We start from the raw sequence: 25,024 nt of genomic DNA on the forward strand, positions 1-25,024 counted from the left end.
ATCTTTTAATATCAGTGGCATTGGAATGGGCAGCTTTTGTCACAGTCTCCTCACATTTCATCTCTGTTCTGTGTGAGTTGCCATTCTGCTATTTTGTACAATTTAACTTTAATTCATATAGTACATCTTTACAAACCTCTTAATGTAAACCTCAAAATGTGCAATTCCAGTTAACAGGGTAAAGTTCAAGTCAATTGTTTAGTAATCCCATTTATTCCATTGGAGGAGGAGGCAGCTTCTGTTCACTAAGCTTCAGGCATCAGGCAGGTGTGAGCCATGGACATGGTGCCATCTGACACAGGGCACACTTGCACAATTAGTTTATAATCTCTAGTCAACTTAAACTTCCCATTTTAGGGATTGGAGAGAAAACATAATATAATTAAATTCATGTTAACTCTACAAGGAAGTTAGTACTTTGAAGAGCCTATTGTAACTATTGAGAATTTGTAGTCAGAGAGGCGTGATTTTGTTGGTTTGGATATCTGCAAAGGAGAGATGCTGGGTATATTGGGGAAAAGGATGCTAAGGATAGAGCTACCAGGCAAGAGGAAAAGAGGAAGGCCTAAAAGAAGATTTATGGATGTGGTGAGAAAAGACATGCAGGTGGAGGGTGTAACAGAACAAGATGCAGAGGACAGAAAGATATGGAACAAGATGATCCGCTGAGGTGACCCTAATGGGAGCAGCCGGAAGAAGAAAAAGAAGAAGAAGAAAGGAGTAGGCTGATTTTTATGACATGGGTTGCTACAGAAGTGTCATTTTAGATGCTAAACTGTAAAGGTATAGCTATGTATACTACAAGAGTTACATGTTGACTTTTTCAAGCAAAACTCTGACAGTGCCCTCCAGACAGATTAAGGAAGACAGTTTTGAACTGTGAGACTCACAAGCCTATGTGCAGTAAGTGTTCTTTAAGAACTGAACAGTGAATCTTCTTAATAGTGAGAAAGCCATTGTTGGAAAATATTGAATCTCTGGCCAGTTCATATGAGGAAGGTAACAATGGTAGATAATCTGGAGTGTTGGCAGGAACAATTTTGTAAATTAATGAATGAGAAATGAATCGAATATCTTACAGGGAAGTAAACATTGTTAAAGCAGTTGTAGGGCGATCTTTACATTATTTTGTTCTGTGTGTGGACACTGGTTGCATCATTGTAAACATTCTGTAAAGATGCATGAACAACATTGAAAAAGAAAATGTAGCAGTCCAGCAGGTGAGAGAGAGAGAGAGAGAAAGTTCGGTCTCTCGATATTTCTTTAGTAGGTGTAAAGCGGTAAGTAGCTTTCCTGTACATAAACACATTTAACAATTATGTGGCAAAAAGTAGGAATGTTTTGTTTAGGTTGTCAAGTCCATTGTAATTTGTATTGACTGTCTGAATACTAACGTGCTGGCACATTGGCTGTACTGTAGCCACTGCCTCACTGATTCCTCCTACATTCAAGTCCCACTAGCTACTGTCTGTGTGAAGTTTTCTCCAACATCCCCGAAGTTGTGTATGTAATGTTGATTGATTTAAAAATTAGCCTTGTGTGAGTGTCATTTTGTGTCTAAGTGCGCAGTGCAATGTCCATGGTTGTTTCCTGCCTTGTGCCTAGTGTTGCCAAGGTTAATTTGCTCTCTCAGCAGCTCCAAGCTTGTTCTTATTGTTTTGTTTTCAGAATCACCCAGATTTCCATCTATGTCCCACAGATATGCAGGTCAGTTTGTTTAGTAGGTCTAAGTGTGTATGTATATGAGTGTACCCTGTGATAGACAGACAGGTGCCCTCTATAGATTTGGCTTCTTTCTTGTGCTCGATAATACCAAAATAGGATGTTGTCCCCAGTGACAATGAATTGAATAATTGGGTGGATGGAGAGATATATGGAGATGTTTTAACATATTGATGCATACTGTAGAAGCTTTTATCATCATACAGTATCTCAAGATGTGAATAAGTAAGTCTTAAGTGGAGGTCAGCATTAATGACTTAAAAACAAGCACCACCTCAAAATTTGACAAAGTCATTAGAAAGGCAACAAAACAAATTAAAAATAAAGTATTCATAGATTGTTTGCAGGAAAAGAAAGGGTAGATAACTCATCTATTGTGCCCTCCTGTTTTCATATAATAAAAAGTTTCTTTGAGAAGTGCTCTGAACCTTTAAGTTTCAAATTTTGTTGTGAAATATGTAAAGAAATTTATATAAATAATTTTAATATGTATTATGATTTCAAACCCTCAATGGTCAAGAAGAAAAAAAAGAAAGACGTTATTTGCATATGTCTTTAGTCTTGCAGTGTATGTCTGCTCTTCAGATTCATTGGGTGACTAGTCCATCCATCCATCCATCTGATTCCTAAAGACACTGAAAGTTTTATCCAGAAGATGAGACAGTGACTTTAATGGAGCAAAAGTGGGGGGCATTGGCAAAGTATTTGTCTATTTTTTTTCTTTTTTTTTTTAGGATAATTCCTTTCACATGAGTTCTCTTGAATTATGCTTTATTATGATAGAATCACAAACTCAAGCAAATTCTACTGATTAGAACATTACAGTTGCAGTATTTTATCTAAAATATTATTTTGTATTTAAAGACATGATTTGGCAGTTATAGCTTTGAAGTGCACAGGTTTTTTATGAAAGCATTTAGAAAAAATTAAAAAATGGACACGCAAGCAAAAATGCATAGATAAATTCTGCTTGACAAAAGCACACAAAGGCAGATGCCTGGATACTTCAGCTAGTTGGTTACTGTTCCTCTGTGGACAGTCGTGTTGAAGAAAAGTGCAAGTATTTTCTTTAGTGAACATTTAAAATATGCTGAAAAAGTTTCTTGGAAAGATAAAATATTATTATTGTTGAGTATCATGTTACTTTGCGTTTTCTCATCATTTGTGCATAGTGGTGGTTCTTGCATCATATGTTTTGTTTTGCCTCATTTACTATTTTTTTTATTAATACATTATTAATAAAAAAAAATCTTCACACTCAATTAAGCTATCTTTTCAATGATAAAATTAGTCACAGGAGGCTAATGTATCATAATTGAAATTATATTTGTATAATGTGTAATGAAGACATTATCACAGAGTGGATTTACTAACTGTGTGCATTTATTGTTGTGTGCAGTTTCTGTCAGTACACTTTTGTGCTTTTATCCCTCTTGCTTAAGTCATTTTGCCTTAAAAATGTATGAATGCCTGTAATGATAGAAATGAATCCTGGTATATACTATATGCCCTCGATTGAAGTAATAAAACTGGGTCTTTGAAGATAGTCTCTTCTATTTGAATTGCAGTGTTTGTGTTATCCCCTTCTTTAGGTAGATGGTGAGTAAAACAGGAGATCATTGGTCTCCTCCACAAACATAGAAACATTGATGTGGCAGAGCTAACGCAACTTAAACGGGAAATATAAAAAAAAAAACCCCAGTTGCTAGTGTTGGGCAAGAGATTGAAGTGTGACTTATCTTGTATAATGAAAACAGGGTGGGTTTTGCTGGATGTTTACAACATACATTGCTACTTGTTTGTCATTTTTGAACTGCTGCCAGATTTGGATGTTTCCTGTTATTCTCGGTTAAATGTTAAGGAAAGCAGACACAGCCAGGTGTTACTGTGATTGGCCCTCCAAAAACCTTTCAGCACTGTGTTACAACAACAGAAGTAAAAATAAATTATAAAGCAGTAGGGTAACAAATACTGAGCCTTGTCCATCTCCAGTTAGGGAAAATAGAATAATATAGAAATAGAAAAAAAGAATAATGAGTTACATCTCAGTCTGTTGATGAAGGGGTCAAAAATAACTGAAAAACAGATTACACTGGAGTCTCTGGTGATGGGAAACCAAAAGTAACAAAACAAATTACTAAAGGATAATGACTTGCATCTTAGTCTCTTGAGGAAGAGATCAAAATAACTGAATAACACATTACATCTTAATCTCTTGTGATGAAAAGCCAAAAGGAACAATAACAAATTATTAAGGAGCTCCAACTAAATGCATACTTTGTGTGGATTGGGGCTATAAAAATTTCAGCAGAGGACAAGACTCCCCTATTTGTAGAATTTTGTTTGCAATTGTGCACTTATATACTTTCAGGGAATGTTCCCTTCTAGGCAGTTTTTTTTTTGTTGTTATTAGCTAGAAAGGAATGGAATCTGCGATACAACGTATCCCAACCAAACCTTAGATATTACTGAAATTAACCAGTTTAACACTTGGAGGAGTAAATCGTAGGACACATAGAACCAGGTATGCAAAAGTAAGATATACATTCAGTTGTTCTTGCTTGAGCTAGGCAGGGACCAACTTTGCGATGCTAGAGAAAAACTATTCTGATGGTTGGGAAATTATGCAAATTTCAAACAAGGAATTTTAAGGATTATCTGTTTAACTTGTGGTAAAGGTTTAAAGAAAAAGCAGTTTTATAGATTACTAGTTGAAATACCCAGCGTTGCCTGGGAGGAAAATAGTGTTTTTTTTTTTTTTTTTTTAATTGTTTGAGAAAAATACAATAAAACTAAAACCACAACTTTAAAAATAAATTAACAAACAATGAAGACTCCTTAATGTGCTTGTCTTGCAGTCTTGTATGTATGCTGTCATCCTGTTGACGCTCAGAACTGGCCAACTCTATTTAATTTCAAAAGCAACAGGGGCACGGTGGTGCTCAAACATAAAGAACTCTGGCAGTCACCTCCAGTTTGCCATCTGGTGGTCGTTCCAAGTGTCAACTGGATGATAACATGCATACAAGACCGCAGGATCATAATCAGAAAGGGGTGGGTTGGGGTTTATTTCACCCTACAGTATTTTTAGTCAACCAATGAGAAACGTGTACTAAGTTTTATAAAAATCGCACACGCTGTTCAAAAGTGATGCTGGAACATACACACATTGACTTTTTTTTATTTATAGATATATATAGATATAGATATAGATAGATATATATATAGATATAGATGAAGTATATAGTTTGGACTTACATAGGTTAGATATACAGATTTTAGATGGAATTTCATTGCTTTTCTGCATTACATCTTCTGGTTCAGACTTATTTTGCGACATATTGTTAATATAAGTAGGCACATTAGGGTAGTAACATGTCAGACTGTTTTACATCTAGAAGCACAATATACAGTTTCATTAAAAATAAAGCTTATCAAACATGTCTTAGATTGGGTGCATTTCAATTGGAAGGCTGATGATGTTCTTTGAAAAAATGTGTAATGCTGTGCTGAATTGTCAAAAAACAAATATGTGCAGTGCTTATCCACATTCAAAACAAGTAGGCCATTTGATAGGTTAAACTGCGGCAACATTCTGTATTGGCAGCAGTAGCAAGGAAAAGACGTTTTTATTAGCAGTCACAGGAAATCGCACAAAATATGTCTTTAGTGATAGAACAAGACATGTAACCAATCAGTGTGGCTGATAATATGGCGTTTTGGCAACTTATCCTTTGTTTTGTGGCAACATACCACTTTTATCTAGAGGTACTGCAACCAGCCATTTAGAAAGACATTAACTAGGAAGATGCAAGCACTGAAATACCAGCAAACCTCCATCAGTAAGCTGTCAGTCATACTGTGATAACAAAAATGAAGCATGTCTAAATATGTTGCCACCACATATATGAAGACAGATAAATGTTGCAGCAAAACATGCAGCTGACAACCTTGATGAGATTCTAAATGAGGAAACTTTGTGACAAATTTTCAGTTATGTTAAACCAATTTTTAACATGCTGTAAAAGAAGAGTCGAGAAATGGGCAAAAAAGGTTGGAGGTTAATCTTGTTTAATCATGGTGATAAAAAAAAAAAAAATTACATGTGGCCATTCTGGGAAGGGTTCTTTGCATTTGAGATTGGTTCTTTGGGCTTTGAAAATATATGTGGACACAGCAGTAATATTTAAATTCTAGGTTAACCCAAATTTGTCTGTGTTTATTTTATGCAGTCAGAGACTTTTAAAAGTCGTGAGCCCATTGGTATTTCAAACATCTGTTATCATCTATTGATGGCTATTTATGGAACTTGTTAATGATCTAAACTAAAAGGTTCTTTCTTTACCTTCATGTGGATAGTTCTTTTGGGAACCAAAAATAGTTCATCTAAGTAATCACTCTGATGAGCCACTCTTGCACCTTTATTTTTAAGAATGTGCATCACAATTAATCAAATTTATTTATATAAAGTAGATATGTGTACAAATGGATTCTTTCGAGTGTTGGTTCACTATATTCATATTCTTGATTCCTTGAAATGTTTGTGTTTTTTTCCCATTTTTATTTTACATTATTTGCATTTTAGTTACATCCAATAAATTTGAACAGTTTTCAGTCCCACTATGATTAAGCTTCATAAAAGTGCAAAACATTGACTGCACTTTTACAACTTGTGGGATATGCCACTGTGTGTGCATAGGAGCTGCATATTGAGTACAGGATAGTAGGGGTACAGCTTGTTGAATTTGGTAATTAATAATTTAACTGTGGAACTGAAAGGGAAGAAATTTTAGAATTTTGGTACATTGACATAACTTGGAGAAACTGTAGAAGCCAGATATGATGATTCATCCTTTGTTTTATGTCTGTAACTGTCATCAGTAGATATGTTGTCCATGTCCATCAGGCTGTCTGTTTTAATTTGTTCGCACAGTTGTAGATAAGCACGGGGACAGTGTGAATTTCAGTTGCATGTTTGTCATTTTGTTGGAGAGACCTTTAACACTTAAGATGTCTAAACTTGAAGTCTTATTTTTCATTATGTAATGTTTGGGAGTTGTGTATAGTGGACTTTTATCTTAGGTTTATTTTTGTAATTTGAAAAAGTAGTGTTTTGTTAATGGAATACAGGACTGATTAATCAGATGGGAATAATGGGGTGGACAGCACATTGAAATTTGTATTTTAGAGTTAACAATGCTAGTGATGTGTCTTTTTATTTTTTATAGTCCTTCTTTCTGAGTGCTCTGAATTGCTCTGTAAAGCAAAGGTTGTTGTTTTTTTTTTTTTTTTGATTTGGTATACTTCATTAATCCATGAGAGGGAACTGTCTTACTGCATGGGGGTTAGGGTGCAGGGTGAGCCTTTGTACATCCCCTTGGAGCAATTTTTAGGTTAAAGTTTGCCTTGCTTAAGGGCCCAAAAGAGTAGCATCCCATATGGGAATAATGAGATTTAAACCGGCAACCTTCCAGATACCAGCGCTAGTCCTTAGCCACAGAGTCACCACTCCACCCCTCAAAGTGAGAGAATAGAATGAAGACAAAGTCCTCCGGGATGTGAACCCTGGGCTCTCCAACACCAGGCAGTAGTGATACGTCTGTGCCACCATGCTGCCCTCTGACACAGTAATTGAAATTTAAATTTGGGCAGTGGTTAACGTGCTGTTTTCTTGGTTTTATTAAACTTTCAGGCATTGGTGTGGCTATGGTAGTGATATTAAACACAGTAATTGTGTTGAAGACAGTTTGATTTGCATGATTGATTAAAAGTTTCATATTAACCACTCAATGACACATAAATACCATAATTTTGTAAATAATGTTTTTCTTATGCTCATACTGCTTCTTTGTGGTTCAGGAGAGAGATCAGAAAGCAGTTGCCCACGGTGCCCCCTGCTACAACAACAACAACATTTATTTATATAGCACATTAACATACAAGCAGTAGCTCAAAGTGCTTTACATAATAAAGAATTGAAGAATAAAAGACACAGTAAGAAAAGAAAATAAGTCAACATTAATTAACCTAGAATAAGAGTAAGGTCCGATGGCCAGGATGGACAGAAAAAAAAAACCTCCAGACGGCTGGAGAAAAAAATAAAATCTGTAGAGATTCCAGACCATGAGACCGCCCAGTCCCCTCTGGGCATTCTACCTAACATTAGTCAAACAGTCCTCTTTGGATTTAGGGTTCTCACAGAAGGACTTGATGATGATGGTCACGTAGACTTCTGGTTTTCAGTCCATCAATGTTGGAGCATCTTGATGCTTTGAGTAGGTGGTGGTGGCGCAGGCTGCCACTACAAAGAAACCGGAAAAAGAAACAGAAGAGAGAGTAGGGGTCAGTACGGATTTTAGAGCCACCATGAATAGTTATCATGATGAATTGAACATACAGAGTATCAGGATTAAGTTAAAGTGAAGTTATGAAAAGGCCATGTTAAAGTAATGTGTTTTCAGCAGTGTTTTAAAATGCTCCACTGGACTATTCCAGATTTTAGGTGCATAACAGCAGAAGGCCGCCTCACCACTTCTTTTAAGTTTAGCTTTTGGAATTGTAAGGAGACACTCATTTGAGGATGGTAGACTGATTGGGATCAGTCCTAATACACAGTAGAACTCTTAATGGTAGCCCATGTTTGGGTGGGTGTGAGGATGGAGAGAAGTGGGGTGAGCTCTTCACCTTGCTAATCCGGGTGCCCCCTTCACCTTGTGGAGAAAGTGGAGCCAAGGTGAACTGGATCTCTGTCCATTTTGACTGGATAGAAACCTGTCAGTTTTGTTCATTTTAATGTAAATAATAGCTGTCTGACCAAAAATAACAATAGGCAGTTCTTATTAACAATGTGTGAATCCCACCAAGACAAAATGTCTGAAAAGTCCTAAAGTAAGAATAGTGTGAAGCAGTGTAAAGACATGAAACTTTCAGTTTTAAATATTCATTTTTTACGTACATTCAAGTATATTCAGAATTTGCAAGTGAATGTGACCACCCTACTGTAATAAAGTAGGGGTCATTGTGTAATGAATAATGCATTACACGTACAGTAAAAGTTCAATTCACATGAAAATAGTAAATAGAAAAGAAGTTTAAAGAAACAATATGAAGATAGAAGAAATACAATAGTTTTAATTTTAAGGTTCTATGAATGGACACCGGTAAAGTTTGAAAGGGTTTTTTTATTTTTATACTTGTAAAAATATATTCAAGTTTTTACACTTTGAGAAAGCAGACATAATAAATCTTAGTTTATGCACAAGTTTAGTGTGAGGCAGCCTGGGTCAGTATTTAAAATCCCTCTCACCTCAGCGCAGTACAAATTAAGACACACAATAACTCCCAGCAGCACTTGCTCTTCTTGGTGAATCCATTAGTCTGAATTATGTTGAAATGAGATCCATTGCACTGTTCTCCAGTGTAACTTGCAACACCCAAGTGTTTTATCATTGAAGAGGTATTTGATTGCAGCTTCAGATTTTAGTTGAGATTAGGTGACTTCCCAGAGGACTGCTCAAGAACAGACTTGTCAAAAGCATCCCTTAAGACAACTGCATAGAAATGACTTGTCTGTTCATGTATTGAGCTAAACATTGTAAAGTACATCTTTGAAAAAGTATGTTTTAAACATGCTATAATGGATACATTTTATTTCATAGAGCCTAGATCACTTTATCAGCTGCTTGAAGCGTGCTTCAATGTAGGATCCGATGTCTTACTTGGTAATAGCTCCTCTTTCAGGCCTTTGTTTTATGCTGCAATGTACATAATTTGTGTTCAGAAAAGAGAATGTGACTCAATACAGTTATTGCTTGATTTTTAGAAGAGTTTCCTGTACAATAACTTCACAATTATTACTGTCTGTGCTGTTCAGTAGAAACTATGTAGCCCTAGAAATAAGATTTGAATTCTGTTTTTCTTATGTATGTGTTTATAGAGCAGCTGGTTTTGGGTGCATACAAAGAGCCTTCACGTTCCTGGGAAAAGGATTATGACAGCTTTATTCTTCCTACACTGGATGAGCAGGAACCATGCTACATTCTCTTCCGCCTTGACTCTCAAAATGCCCAGGGCTATGAATGGCTGTTCATCTCCTGGTCTCCAGATCAGTCCCCGGTATGCTAAACTAGTACATTCATTTAATTAGTGGTATAAGCCAATGCAAATACAATGCTTCTCTTTTTTTATTCTGTGCAGAATTAATATTTTCAGGCATTTCCAATAACAATATCTTGGATGAATCGTAAGGTTGATGGTTGTACCATACAACATGAAACTGAGAACGTCTAATAGCCAAAATAAGTGCACAGATATTTAGGTGAAATAAATCTTAAATCCTGGAGATGTTCTTGGCCTATCAGGAAATCTAATTTCACGATTTTTCCCCTTTAGAGTATAGTACAGAGTGAGCTTACACTGCCTGTACTAGACAGTAGTGATTCATGTGACAGGATACTCTATATTCAGTGCCGAGACCCTCTTTTAGGTGATACATGTCAAAGTCCTGCCTCAACTGTATTCTTTCCTGGAATTACCAAGACCAGGGGATAGAATAAAAAAGTGGTATTTGTAAGTCAGTGTCAGCATCTTTGCAAGTAAATGAGAAAAATCCTTCTAAAATGGATGATCAAGGAACTGAGCGGGATGAGAGTAACTAGTGAAAGACCAGTGACCAGAGCCTGTTCAAAACTTACATGTGACAGTTGTCAGGGCTTGGAGTGTTTTTCAGAGCATATAAGAAAAGTAACAGAGCAAAGTACAAAAATGCCCTTAGGTGATGTGTATTCTACTCTTCAAGACAGCTAAAATCTGAATAGGGGGCTACCTTGATCAGCAACCCACAATTTGATAAACAGAACGAAGTTGGAGTTCCTAAGAAATAAAGAAAAGTAAATGAACTGAAATAGCAAAAAAAAAAAAAACTGGTTATATTTAAAATTAATTTTTATTATTTTTACTGAACAAAAACAAAAAATGGTCAAATATTAGAAACTCTAGTTGAGGATAGACACCAACTGCCATTATTACCATCTGTACAGTGATTTCTGCTGAAGGCACTACTTTCAAAGAACTTATTTAGATGGTGAGTACTTAATAATTTCAGTTATATTTGTAAACATTTGCCCTTGAATTTTTTTTTTCTTGACATATAAGTAATGTCCTGAAAACTGTTAATTTAAACAAGGACTGCTATTGACTGTTACAAGAACATGTTAATGGTGTAAGAGTCTTTACATACATTATAGTCCTAATTTGCTATTATTGCGTCAAGAGGTAAATAAAAATGGGCAGTCTGTAATGTATAATGTCAAGGAGGATGGTATCATTTTAGATCAGAATACCACTTTAAGAGATATGATTGCTTCATCACTGTCAAGAGTTTTAGCAGAGTAACAGGATGTCTAAATGTATTCCTTTTTTCTTTTCGCAAAGTGGAAGAAAGCAGTGAAATAGATCTTGGACATGCTCTGTTTCATATTCCCCTTTGTTTTATGGAGCGCTTTTGCTGCCACCATGTGGTGGCCAGATGTTTAGTCGTATATTTTGTCTGTAGAGACCAGGCAGTCACAGTTTTGCTTCTCATTCAGGTGAGGCTGAAGATGTTGTATGCTGCAACGCGAGCCACAGTGAAGAAGGAGTTTGGGGGTGGACACATTAAGGATGAAATGTTCGGGACACTTAAGGTAAAATTACACTGGCACATTTTGTGGAGGTTTTGGGCCTGGGCAATTTATTTTATTTTTTTTTACATTTATATTGTAGCAAATTCGTCAACATTTGAATGGATATTACTTGAATAAAATAAAGCAGAAAGATAACTGCATTTAGTACTTTGGTTTGTGTGTTGTTACATTTATCTATTTTTGTTCAGTTTGCTTAGTCGTTTTCCCATCTTCTCATTTACGCTGTTTTATCTTTATAGGAAGACATTTCTTTCCAGGGTTACCAAAGACACATCTCTTCTTGTGCTGCCCCAGCCCCACTGACTGCTGCTGAACAGGAGCTGCAACAAATTAAAATCAATGAGGTGTGTAAGGGTGCGGTAAATACATGAGAGCACCAGTATCTTGGGGAACATAGAGAAGCAGTGTTTTTGTATTACATTTTCATCGGTTTCTCTTTAACTTAGATGTTCATCTACAGTTTGTATGTTTTCAGACAATGATCTCTAAATTGATGGGTCACAGCTATTTAACCACTTTTTCACTGAAGTTTGCAGAATACTCCGGAGGCATCTCACTGTGGTATAAATGATAGTTTCATCATAGACTTATAAATATTCTTCTTCAAGATGAGATGGTGTAGCTGGGAGACAGTCTGTATCTGCCCTAGGGCTTGTTTGAATTCAAAGTCATCTTATTTCATTTTAATGTAAAAAAGACCAAGATCATATTTATGCAAAGTCTAGTAAAGTTACCAAAGAGTCGCTAAGACTGCTACATGCTGCTTTTTTTGTGTTCATGCGGTTGAGATCAGTATCTAACAGTTCTTGCCTGCTTCTGCTGTCTTTCAGGACAAGGTGGTGCGGGTAAGTGCTTTTGCATGGCATTGTAATTCAGGACTGCAGTGCATGATTAAGGATTTATGTTCCAACATTGCCTACAAGTGTCAACAGGTTACTGTGATTAATTTACTTTGGTTTTAAAAATGGTTGTCTGGTTTAGGAACTTCCACTTAATTGTTTTAGTATACGAGCAGAAAAACTGCACAGTAATTTATTTGGATGGCTGTTTTAATTTTATTTTTTAGACTCTGAGCTATTAGAAGTTGGTAGTTTTTCTACTTGCTTGCTCTTGCGAAGTGCAGTGGTGCTTTTAAATACAACTTCTACCTACCCTGGAAATACATTTAGATGACTTAGTTAGTCAGAAAAATTTTGGCCTGTCAAAGAACACTTTTATTGATATAGAGAGACAATAACAGAACATTTGGTTGTCATAGTCCAATACAAACACCTTGACATTAGTAGGTTTCATTAAAATGTGCAATAATCACAAATTAAAACACAGCTTATTTCTCAACAAAATGTACACTACTGCTAGGTGAAAAGACTTTTATGTACTATGCTTGCACGGTCATGTTTCATTTCTAGTTGATGTCGGTAAGCAGATACCTTGTGGTTCATAAACGTTCTGCACTTATTCAGTGCGCTTTGTTGGGCTCTTGAGGAACAAGGCAGATATTGTACCTCACTGTAGTGGAGTGAAAAGGTAGGAGTCCAAATTTAATGCAGACACCTAGGTGTGTTTTTTGTGATGTATGACCCAAGACTAAACCGGCACATCCCAGAATGCCTGCATCACACTGTGTGTAGTGAAACTTATGTCTTGCACCATATTTCAACAGTGTTATTTCCAAGGTGGAGAGTTTTTTCTCTGTGAAACGGCGCTTTCTCCCCGTTTCCTTAAACAGTGGAAATAACGCTGTTGACTGGCACTATTTTTCTGCGCTCAGTGTGACCTGGAGTGCTGTTTTTAATTTGATTTACCAACCAATAGATTAGTCTTTTTGCTCTTGTTTCCCTTGTATGTCATCCAAGGACTCCAGGCGCAGGATGGTAGGTGTCTCTTTTTATTTGGCACTGGTAATTTTCACTCTTTTTTTGTTTCTTACAATTTGTCACTGTTCACTTTCTCACTTTGTTTTTACTGTCACCCTCCACTACTCCATAAGGTGTAGGTGGATTATGTTAACTAAATGATCCTAAGACATCATAGTGCCTGATTCAGCTCTTTTTCATTGAATTTATGTTGACTAATTGTTATGCCAACCTTCATTAAACAGCAGGTGACATTGCAAGATAGATACCTGTGGAAGAGAACACAGAATGTTATCACACACTGTTCTTGAAAAGATTAATAGGCTTAATGTACATTTAATGATTTTCTTCAGGAGTTCTTTGCACCGTCGCCTCTGAGTGATTCTGTTCTGTGTGTCAGGGTACTGTGTCACACTGTGTTTCTATTCAGCTATGACAGTTCTGTAGGCTAGCAGTCTTTACCATGTGAATTGTTCATTCATAAATCGATGAATTGATATTAAAACCAGAGATGATGATAGTCTTTTGAAACAATAACATTTATTTTTATAGCACAATTACTTTTAAAGAATGAAGTGCTTTGTAAGATGTCTAAGAAAAGTTGCAAAAATGATAAAATACATTAGAAATAGATAAGAAGAATAATGAATAAATTAGATGCCAACGATAGTAAATAAGAATAAATCAGTACACACGTATGTAGCACAGACAAGCAAGTAATACAGTAGATAAAGTTTAGTCCTTATTTATACATTCATTTTCAAGTCTTTTTTATAAAGCATGATAAATCCAATGCTATGGTCACATGGCCTAGGAGAACGGAACAAATAATAATAGAACTCCACGGCAAGGTGTTGGAGAAAAAAAACATTATCTGCAGAGGTACTGGGGCCAAAAGACCATCGAACACCCACTATCTCTTGACTCTCAAGCTACATGGAAGTTTGTTCTCCTGTGATGAAATCTTATAGTGCCATCAAATGACACATTAGTAAGCGAATTGATGACAATTAAACAATTATGTAATTGAGTTCATCAGTCATAAAAATCAATACCTGTATTTATAATTGCAAATATTCATATCATCATTGCTAGGCCAGTCAGTCATTCAGTGTACACATTTCTTTTCCAAAATAACAGTTAGACAGTACAACCATGCTAACAGGATATATTTGAATGGGCTGCTACAATAAAGCTCTTGTTGCTAACAGTAAAGAGTTTAAAGCTTTAGAATTTCTGTGTTTTCAATTGCAGTTCAGTGATGTGATCAGATGAGACTCAAATTGAGCACTTTATCCACTCTCGCAATCAGTATGGTAGGCATCTGAAGGGGATCTTGTACAGACAAAACTTTTTGGTGAATGTTAAATACAGGGTTGCATGCACACTAAAGAACAGTTTTACTGCTGCTTGTCTGGGGCCCCTATTAAGGTCAGTAACAACAGGATAAGCTGGCTAAAATTGGGTCAATTCTGCCAGAAAGATACAACTAGGTGACAGGTGGGCTTTCCAGCATGATGAAAACCTTTAATCATACTTTGAAATTTTCCAAGAAATGTTTGCTTTTTGACAACAAATTAAGCATTTATGTAGCCTCTCTCATTTTAAAACATTTTGCTACATTACAAAAATGCTCTGTTACAGCTCTTCAGTCCTGGATTTGAATCCCAAGCTTGGTTGCATGGGTTTTCCTTTGGGTACACTGGTTTGTCTCCCACTTTTTATAGATATGAGGTTAGGTTAACCAGATACAGTTGTTCTAGTATGTTTGTGAGTGGGCACTGTGATGGATTGATGGCCTGCCCTGCCTTGCACCCAGTCATGCATACTGAATAGAATCAAAATGGTTTGGGAATGCAATGCAGTGTTATGTTATGCTATATTGAAGTTTTTCCATTGTTTTAGAAATGATCCGAGATGTTTATTTTATAGGCCCTTTTGTTGGTTTTTATCAAGAATCATAATTCTTGAGCTCGGTGTATATTTGATAGATCGAGGGTCCTCCTTTGGACTTGTGCATGTTTTCAAAATCTATTTCTGCTGCACTGTAAACAACTGCTAGGTTTACTGAACATAAGATTACATAGAGGTTATATCTTGCATCAGAAACATTAGTACTTGTAACACAGTGATTCTTAACCTTTTTTGAGTCGCGGAGACCCCTTTAAAAATCTGATGAAAGCTATGGATCCCCTGCCCCAAATATATTCACATAAACACAACTTTCCATGCAGTGAATATAATGCAATTTATTTGTCGAGATTTGATTATCTCATACATATATGACAAGTATGGTGATCACTATGTTTCTTGCATGACATTTTTCTTGTGGTTATTTTTCTTCCATATTATTTTTCTCACTAGTATATAACTCACGCATTACGCTTAGATGAGATCAATACTTGTAAGAAAAATTAAATAGGATGTGTGAAAAATAAAGGCAAGAAACGTAACGCGCGAAAAAAGTCACATAAGTTCACACGAGAAAAATCAACAGTACCGGGCTGTATAGTGAATATAAATGTTCATTTTATGTGACCCTCACGGATCCCCTGAAACCTATTCATGGGGACCTCGGGTTAAGAACCCCTGTTCTAATATATCCATAGTTCTTTAGAACAACAATATATTTTTAATGTTGTTGAACAAGTGTTGGAAAAGGCAAGTTCACTGAGCCTATGACAAGATTAGAGCAAGTACAGGGTGCGGCAGAAATAACTCCCACATTTCAAAAGGGGATTGAAAAAACTGGTATGAGGTATCACCAAAAACTTTTTATTTCCCAAATGTAGATATAAAAAAGTTTTTTTTACTTTTAAGTTTTAAAAATTATATTGTGCAAATGGTGGTCTTGACGGCTGATACACATTTGGAGCCATTCTTGGAAGTTTTCCATCACTCTCATTAGCATGTCGGGCGTAATTCCTTCAATTTCTTCTTGAATAGCCTCCTTTAGTTGGTCCAAGGACTGAGGACGATGTTTGAAAACCTCCTGTTGCCCTTACTCTTTGAACCCACAGCAAAATCGTTTTCCGGTCTGGAACACTTTTCATTAGCACGTAAACCAAACCGCGTGCGAAACACCCTCGGCGTCACAGCTACAGATTCACCATTTTTGAAAAGAGCCTCCACTACAAAGCCTCGATGCTCACCCGACCACGGCATGGTGACTACTGAAAACTTTATTATGTACCGTACCTAACGGAACGGACCACACCCCTCTACCTGCTTTGGGGACCCCACGGTGATTTTTCGAAATGTGAGAGTTATTACTGCTGCACCCTGTAAACGTTATTAGGAGGTTACATAGGTTAATGACCTGAAACTGGCACATTTTTAAAGTAGAAAAAAATGTTCCATTAATAGATGACTGTCACTGATTTGCAGCAAAAGTAGTGTCCCTGTGCTTTACCAAATATGTAAACTGAAATTGTGCAAATAAAATTCTGAATATGGGCAGCTAACTTCTAAGGTTCTTCAAACATGCAAAAAAAGTGCTGTTTAGTTTCTATACATTTAATTTAAGCCTTGAACTATACTGAGAAAATAAAGCTATTTTTTTCATTTTAAATTAAGCATTAATGTTTTACTTACAGTTTGCTGTACCATTACATTATTTTATGTCATCAAATATTCTCATAAAAGGATCCATTTTTGATTGTGTGTTGATCATTTCACTTCACTTACCCATTGTGTAGTGTGCTTACAGTAAGTAAGAATAGCTGCATGATGTGCAGGGGGAGAAAAGAGGATCCACATCTGTTGAATAGTGGCCACTTCTGCACACACAGTGTAGTGTTTTTTATTTTATTTCATTTATTTTTATTATTAACTGAAGTATTTAAATATATTATATTATTATTTTCACATGCCTTAAACCAGCATTCATAATCATCCAGTCTGAAAGATGATTTTCTTGCCTACTGTATGAACATGCAGGTACAGCTTCTAGATGGTCTTGTCTTTCTAAAATCCTATGCTAAATTTAATAATTCCTACTGTGAAAAATTAAAGTCCATTTGTTTACTGTAAAAATATACTTTTAGTAATGGGGATTGTGGAAGAGAGGTGAAAAAGAGACTACAAGCAGGGTGAAACAGGTGGAGAAGAGTGTCAGGAGTGATTTGTGACAGACGGGTATCAGCAGGAGTGAAAGAGAAGTTCTACAGGACGGTACTGAGACCAGCTTTGATAAATGGTCTGGAGACGGTGGCACTGACCAGAAAATGGGAGACAGAGCTGGAGGTGGCAGAGTTAAAGATGCTAAGATTTGCATTGGGTGTGACGAGGATGGACAGGATTAGAAATTAGAGGATCAGCTCTAGTTGGACGGTTGGCAGACAAAGTCCAAAAGATTGTGAGATTGCGTTGTTTTGGACATGTGCAGAGTAGAGATGCGGAGTATATTGGGAGAAGGATCCTAAGCATACAGCTGTTAGGGAAGAGAAAAAGAGGAAGGCTTAAGCAAAGGTTTATGGATGTGGTGATAGAGGACATGCAGGTGATGGGTGTAACAGAACAAGATGCAGAGGACAGAAAGATATGGAAGATGATGATGATCCGCTGTGGCATCCCCTAACGGGAACAGCCGACAGAAGAAGAGTAATTAACAACATTTCATGAATTGCAAAGTTGTAATATTTGAAAACAAAACTTAATGGATATTAGAGGGCCGTAGCTGTCTAAATATCTGAGCTGGATGACTCACAATAAAAACAAGTACAAATATTGTCAGTTTGCGCACTGGTAGAAATGTGCCATTCTTCAGCACTTTTCAGACTGGGCTCCGGTAATCGGTTACAAATACTTTGCAGCAATGTTAGTTTTGGACATGCAGAGTTTTTCAGACAAGAACAGATTTGAAATGCAAGTGGTTTAAGTTAGTGAAGACCTGTAAATGAAAAGCAAATATTGGAGGAAAAGCAGTAGCATAGTTAGGATGAGCATGACTTATTCCTTGAAAGATTAGGCAGACATTTCAAGCACCAGAGGCGTAAACAGACTTGGAGTTAAGAAAAACTTTGTGACTGGATATACTTACAATGAAAAACAAAGGAAATGGCAGAGCAAGAGACTGATAATTAAAAAACAGTAAATAACAACATTCTCAAACCTGTTTAATCTAGTCAAGTGCTGAAGTCTATGCCACGCTTGATTACCTATAAAGTATATTTACAGAATATCCCTGGGCAAACAGGGGTAAGAGCTTGAGAGAAGTTTTCATATATACAAGTGCAGTGTATCATCTGAGTAAATGTAAGTTACTAGACCTTGCTGATCCGTTCAGTTTGACATGTTCCTCGTGTACTGAAGTTAAACCTCTCATAGGCTGGACAGCATTACAAAGCTTGCACCCAGGTTAAGTGACAGCTAGAGTCCTGCTTTTATGATGTTTTCACAAGAAACGCTGGTGGTTTCAACCCCCACAGCCCAAAGATGGTTTAGTGACATCAATTGCTGTCACCCAGTTACTTTGGTGTGAGAGTATGGTATTTAAGTGTGGGCAACCAAAGATGAACAAATGTTTCCTCTTGAGTGGCTAATCATATGTCCTTGAAACATATGCTCTGCTTTCCCATGATCCTTGCTCAGAAATGAGTGTAAAGAAAAGGACAGTTGCACACACATACATTTTTTAAAGATATGCTTGAGGTGTCACTTTAATTTTTCTATTTATTCATTTTTGAATAGGCCAGTAGTGGACTGCACATCTTCATTATCAGTAAATTGAGTATTGGCCACACAAAAAAGACTAAAATAATAATTTCAGACTCCCCACTGATGATCACAGGTGATTTACCTCATCCATTCTGTCCTCAATGCTCAGTCACTATTCAGGGAGTGGATGTGGAGGTGATGCATTGTTACAAGTAAATTGAGGTCCACATCAATGGCAGTCTGGATTGGTCTCATAACACAGAGGATTTGTATAAGAATTTTTTTTTTTCTTCTTCTTTCCTTAGGAGACTGTACTTCTTTAATGTGGGTAGTGACATCCATTACATGTTCTATAACTCAGTGATGGTCAGTGTGATTTTTCTTCACTGTGGTGTGCTGGGCTGGTAACATCACTTCAAGAGAGGCCCACCAAATTAACCAGCTAATTAAAAAAGGCATCCTGAGTTATGGGACACACTTTGGGCCCTCTGGAGGTCTTAGCAAAGGAGAGCATGACAACAAGACTGAGGGCCAGTATGAACAATGCTGCACGTTGTCTCTGACACCTTAAATTGAGTACAGTAAAATCTCAGTTATCTGTTGGGTCAGGACTGAGGCCGTAAAAAGAGAAAAGACAATAACTGAACGGCTGCTTTAAAAATGATATACAGTAGATTAGTTTAGTTAATAGTTGTACTTATTTACAAAACAAAACTATATTAACAAAATACAATATAGTTTTAATAAAATTAATTCATATAATATTGTAACAACCAGTATAATAAGCAAATACAACTTGGAGCTACTGGAGTTTTCTATGTTTTTACTTGGAGTCTTTGTTCCGTATCTTTTACCCAGTCTTAAACACCGTTATCTGTGTTACGGAGCACACCTCCAAAACAATAAAAGAAACCTCTCCCTACCAATACGTTTATCTCCTGCCACTTACATTCTTTTTTTCTCTATATCGCAAACACTGCTGCTTATTGTCTCCTGTCTCTCTACTCAAAACTTCCTTCCTCCATACCTTCCTATTTCTCCCAACTTCTCCTCCCACTCATGTCTGCCTTTTACAGAACAGAAGTCCTTCACCCAGTCCCATCACTTACAGCTTTCATTTCACCCTTCCTGCTTCCGCATAGCGCATTACAAGCTGTCTGCACGTCACAATATATTAAAAAAAAACCATAACAGAATTCTAAGAGATTACAATAAGGAACAACATTAATACAGAATAACGTTGCCCTCAGTGGTTTCCATTTTTAACATGTTTATCAATTTTGTCTGCATTACGCTTTATATTGTTCACTGTTGTTCTTCCTACTCCATAAATTGAAGCAATACTTGAAACACTTTCACTGTTTCGTCAATGTCTAATGATTTCAATTTTTGTGACAATTCAAACACCAGACACATATGTTTATCGACCATAACAATATATAGTAGAGTAATTGTAACAAAAGGGAAAAGCTACGAAGTGCAGTTAAAACTGAAGGTTTGTAACTGACACTGTGGTGCTGGGGAAGAACACTGTGCTCTAGCATAAGGGAAAGTTCTTCCATTGTGCAAAACAATGAGCATTCTGCATTGCAGTAGTAGTACATTAACAAGTAGGTGCCGGCGTGTGCAATGGTTTTCATGGCCCCAACAGTTAATGGAGACTGATGGATAATCAAGGTTTTGCTCAACTTTCAGCCAATGATTTATTCAGCAGAAGTGTATCAAACACTACAGGGGCTCTTTTATACCAACAGCAATGCGTCTGCATAATACCTCATTGTGACTGTATTTGACATTCTGGTGTATATTGAGAGGGGTTTGTTGTTTGTCATAATACAATATTATTAATTCATTTATTTATTATTGAGCTTCTGTAAAAAGTCAAATTTCACCCAGGGACAAATAAAGATCTATCTCTCTATCTATTCAAAATATCATCTAAAGAAGAATAAAAAGTCTTTACTGCACATTAGGCTTAGCATGTTCTTTACTCAGACTGAGATTTTTTCACTCTGCAGGTGAAGACAGAAATTAGCGTTGAAAGCAAGCATCAGACTCTTCAGGGCCTGGCTTTTCCCCTCCAAGAAGCAGCCCAACAGGCCATCCTTCTGCTCAAACAGGGCAAAGTAAACTATGTCCAGCTGGTAAGAAACCTTTGTCAGGTCAGGTAATTTGCCTCCTTAACTGGTCACCTCTAAGAGTTAGTGTCCCAAGTTCAGATAGTCCAGCTTGAACAAGTATGCTTTGCACTCCTCAGAAACTGGATACAGAGCGAGAAACCATTGAACTTGTCCACACCAACCCAACAGAAATCCCTGACCTGCCTCGGCGCATTCCGAATGACACCCCACGCTACCACTTTTTTCTGTACAAGCATTCTCATGAGGGCGACTACCTCGAATCTGTGGGTACGAAGCACAATACTATTTGAGTTCTCCATTTGCATGGGCAGATCACCCCATTGCTTAAAGAAGCGTCCATTTCATCCAGTGACGTGTTTTGGGCTAATAAATTTCCCAAAACGGAGTTTTGTGAGGTTGCTACTCTGTAAGCTCATTCTACCTTCTCATCTGTCTTTGCAGTATTCATCTACTCCATGCCCGGGTACAAATGCAGTATAAAGGAGCGGATGCTCTACTCAAGCTGTAAGAGCCGCCTTTTGGATGAAGTGGAGCAAGACTTCCAGCTGGAAATCGCCAAGAAGGTAAAATACCAAGACAAGGTCAAGCAGGCTCGTGAATGAAAGGGTCAGAATTCTTATGAGCTCTCAATAGCCAGTGGCCTCCACAGATTAGTTTGGAAGGGAAACTTTGGTCCTTGAAAATGTCTGAGTAGAGGAGGGCAGAAGAATATGTCCAGGTCCAATGTTTGTTGCAGTCATTGCACACTTCATCTGCTGCCATTCAGCTGACTGTACTTTGTTTGAATTTGCTGCCTTTTCCTGCAGATAGAAATTGACAATGGGGAAGACCTGACAGCAGACTTCCTCTATGAAGAGGTGCACCCGAAGCAACATGCTTTTAAGCAGGTTTTCTCCAAACCCAAAGGACCGGCTGGCAAGCGAGGCATGAAGCGGATCATCAAGGGCCCAGGCGAGAATGGAGAGGATAGCTAAAAGCGCACGAACCTGTTTACACCACTCTGCTGATGGTGCTGGCTTCCATCCCAGTGCTAGGGCTACACTCTTTGGCACCCTTGCCTACCCCTCATGCTGGTGCTAGATACTTGGCCGCCCTGCATCCCAATGACAGACACTTTTTGTTTTTTTGTTTTTTTCTTCCATTTTGCAACTTCAGAAATTTTCAATTGAGAATCACTGCAAAGGATTCCATTGCCTGACTGACACATGCATCTCCAATAGCTTACCGTTGAGTTCTTCCATCTTCTCCCCTCACTTTAGTTCTAACTTTCCTTGTACTTGTCAGCATTGGAGATGGCTGTGCACTTTTTCAGTTCTTAATGAAGAGTCCAGTGCTGAGCTTACCCCCCTTTTTATATACAAATATGCACGTATATATTTCCCTTCACACCACGCTGTTAGACGTTTGATCCTCTGTTTCTTTCAATGAGGACTATGTTAACACCGAGACTCCTGCCTTAGAGATGCTGCCTGTAGTGGTAATTTCCTCATCCCACACGAGACGTACTGCGCGGCATGAAGATCCCCTTTCTCTAATGTCCACAGTCTGACCACCAAACTCTATCCCATGTTCTTTGGTGGCCCGACACTGCCTACTTTGGGTATCATGTTATTTGCTCTCAACAAAAAAGTTAAACTTTCTTTCATTTTTGTTCTTGTAATGCAGAATGCTGTTTCTGCTTCCCTCTTTTTCTTCCTGACAGACTGACTGTTTAATGCAAAATAGACTCTTATGTATTGTGCAGAAGTCCATCTCCGATTTTTAAAGCATTCCATCTTGTTTATAATTGTGGAGTACCCGTTGGGCACCGTGCCACAATTGTTTTTTTTTTCTCCTCCCCAAGTGGCTTAAACCGATGCTCATGAGCAGTTGCTGTCTCCATGCATCACTAAAAGTCATTCAGAAGTAACGTTTACTTGAGCTGGCTAATGGACTCTTTCCTTTTCTTACCTCTTCCTGTTTCCTGGACTGTCAAATCCAGTATGCTGATGGGGTAGCACATTGGAAGGCCCACATTTCTGAATTGCGTATGGCAGTCTTCTATGATGTTTCTCCAGCAACCTTCATGAGGTGAGTTGTTGGGGGTATTTAATTTTAGATCAAGACCCTCACCGGGCAGGAGAGTGAATATTTGGTTGGTCTACAACCATCGCTATGTTACAATGCATTTATGTACAACAGCAAAAATATTTCTTGACTTTTTTTTTTCTTTAATTTCCTTATGAAATGATTGTGCTGACTTTATAAATACAAAGTCCTGTACATAAAGATTGATCTGAAATACCCAGAGGAATGTAATCATGGTGTCTAAAATCTTTAAAGCAAATTACAGATGGAGTTCTTGACTGTAGTGGTTCTTGAAATAAACTTTATTTTTTTCTGAAAAATTAAAAAGATAAATTGTCAAGTAAAAGTAGACCTCTTTATTTATGGCGAATGTGAATCAAATACTGTTGAACAAATAAAATGTGCATATTTTGTACCCTCTGAATTTATTTCTAAAACGGCAGTTATCATGTGATGTTTGGTTCTTTTGGGGATATACTGGCCGGGGCAATCGTGGCAAAGCCCTCTGAATGATTCACACACGTCAGCTAATCCTTGTGACGCACACTGGGTCGTCTGGGCTCGTTCTGGTTCCACACACCATTTGTCTCTTTAATTTGTTCAAAGGATAAATGCAGGAGCTTGGGCTTTTTGTTGGGCTAAGTAGTAATACACTAAAAGTGCTCATTTTGTTGATTTTGTAAATTGAGGTCTATATCTTAGGTAAGAGGATTCTGAGCAGCTTAAGACCTCACCCCATTTCATTAATAATAACCTTGTTTTGTAGCATTTGTGTTAAGTGTGCTTTTGGACAGCTTTTCTCTCTTTTTTTGGCAACTCTGCAGCCCTTCATTTTGTTTTAAACTCAAAAACATCAAGTGTAAAGTCATGGGTGGGGAAACTCCAGTTCTCAAGAGCCACAGTGACTGCAGGTTTTTGTTTCAACTAAATTCTCAAGTTAGTAATAATCATAACACCTTTCCCAAACACAAAGTGCTTCACAGAAATTCAAAATGAGCAACAGGACTGTCGATGTACAGGTAGGTGGTATAACCTGCTTGGCATTGCTGCCTGTCGCACCTCCTCCGGTGCCCATGGGTCAGCTGCAGGGTCTTCAGCTAGGAACCACCATTCACCAACGTTTCGCTCCTTTAATCGCTAGAACGCCTCCTGGTGGCGGAGCAGTGACAGGGACGTCTCCCTGTCACCCCCTGCAGCTGTTATTGGGGTTATTTGTTCTTTCCCCAGCTCCTGTCCTTTCTCCTCAACCGGAGCCAAAAGCTGCCTTTCTCTGCCTCTTCTGCCAGATCTTTAATGGCCTTTCTTAGGTTCCTTCCAGTCACCCCTGCGTCCCTCAGGAGGCGTGTGCTTGACAGCCCCACATACCCTCTGCATCCCACCTCCACTGGGTAGATGGTGGTCTTCCAGCCGGCCTCCCTGCACTCCTCAGTCAGCTCGGAGTACTTGGCCTTCTTGCGCTCGAAGGCGGCCTCTATCTCCCCTTCAGATGGAACGGTCAGCTCAATGAGGTGCACCGATCTTACTTTGGTGGACCACACCACAATATCAGGGTGGAGAGATGTAGTTGTTATCTCCGTGGGGAACCTCAGCTGTTTGTTGAGGTCAACCCTCATGTTCCACTCTTGGTCGGGGGAAAAAGGCCTCGACATCTCTCTTGGCCTGGTGTTACTTTGTCCCCCTACTTCCGTGACAAAGCTGGTACAGTCCTCTGATACTGGTGGTCCTGTGCTGCCCTGTCGACGCCCCTCCAGCACCTCAGCCAGTTTCCTCAGGACTTGGTCGTGGCTCCATCTGTAGCGCCCCTGGGAAAGTGCGATCTTGCAGCCTGACAAGATGTGCTGGAGACTTGCATTGGGCGCGTTGCAGAGTGCGCAGCTTTCCTCATTCCCAAACCACT

The 25,024-nt window shown here is 37.9% G+C and overlaps 1 protein-coding gene across 3 annotated transcripts in view; it reads left to right on the forward strand.

Moving 5' to 3' along the window:
* LOC120540439 (twinfilin-2) overlaps positions 1 to 23,551 on the forward strand; it is a 44,300-nt gene extending 20,749 nt beyond the window's left edge. Inside the window, exons 3-11 of one of the 3 annotated variants that reach the window (XM_039771253.1) lie at positions 9,659 to 9,837; positions 11,310 to 11,405; positions 11,645 to 11,749; positions 12,236 to 12,250; positions 13,262 to 13,279; positions 20,938 to 21,063; positions 21,177 to 21,327; positions 21,502 to 21,623; positions 21,867 to 23,551. In XM_039771253.1, the coding sequence (XP_039627187.1) occupies positions 9,659 to 9,837; positions 11,310 to 11,405; positions 11,645 to 11,749; positions 12,236 to 12,250; positions 13,262 to 13,279; positions 20,938 to 21,063; positions 21,177 to 21,327; positions 21,502 to 21,623; positions 21,867 to 22,034 (980 nt within the window). In that variant the 3' untranslated portion in view covers positions 22,035 to 23,551. The remainder of the gene's footprint in view (positions 1 to 9,658; positions 9,838 to 11,309; positions 11,406 to 11,644; positions 11,750 to 12,235; positions 12,251 to 13,261; positions 13,280 to 20,937; positions 21,064 to 21,176; positions 21,328 to 21,501; positions 21,624 to 21,866) is intronic. The other 2 variants (XM_039771254.1, XM_039771255.1) reach the window with 2 other exon arrangements.
* Positions 23,552 to 25,024: the final 1,473 nt, after the last annotated feature.

Source organism: Polypterus senegalus, chromosome 12 (genome assembly GCF_016835505.1).
Source record: "Polypterus senegalus isolate Bchr_013 chromosome 12, ASM1683550v1, whole genome shotgun sequence".
In the NCBI taxonomy this organism is placed as follows: domain Eukaryota; kingdom Metazoa; phylum Chordata; class Cladistia; order Polypteriformes; family Polypteridae; genus Polypterus; species Polypterus senegalus.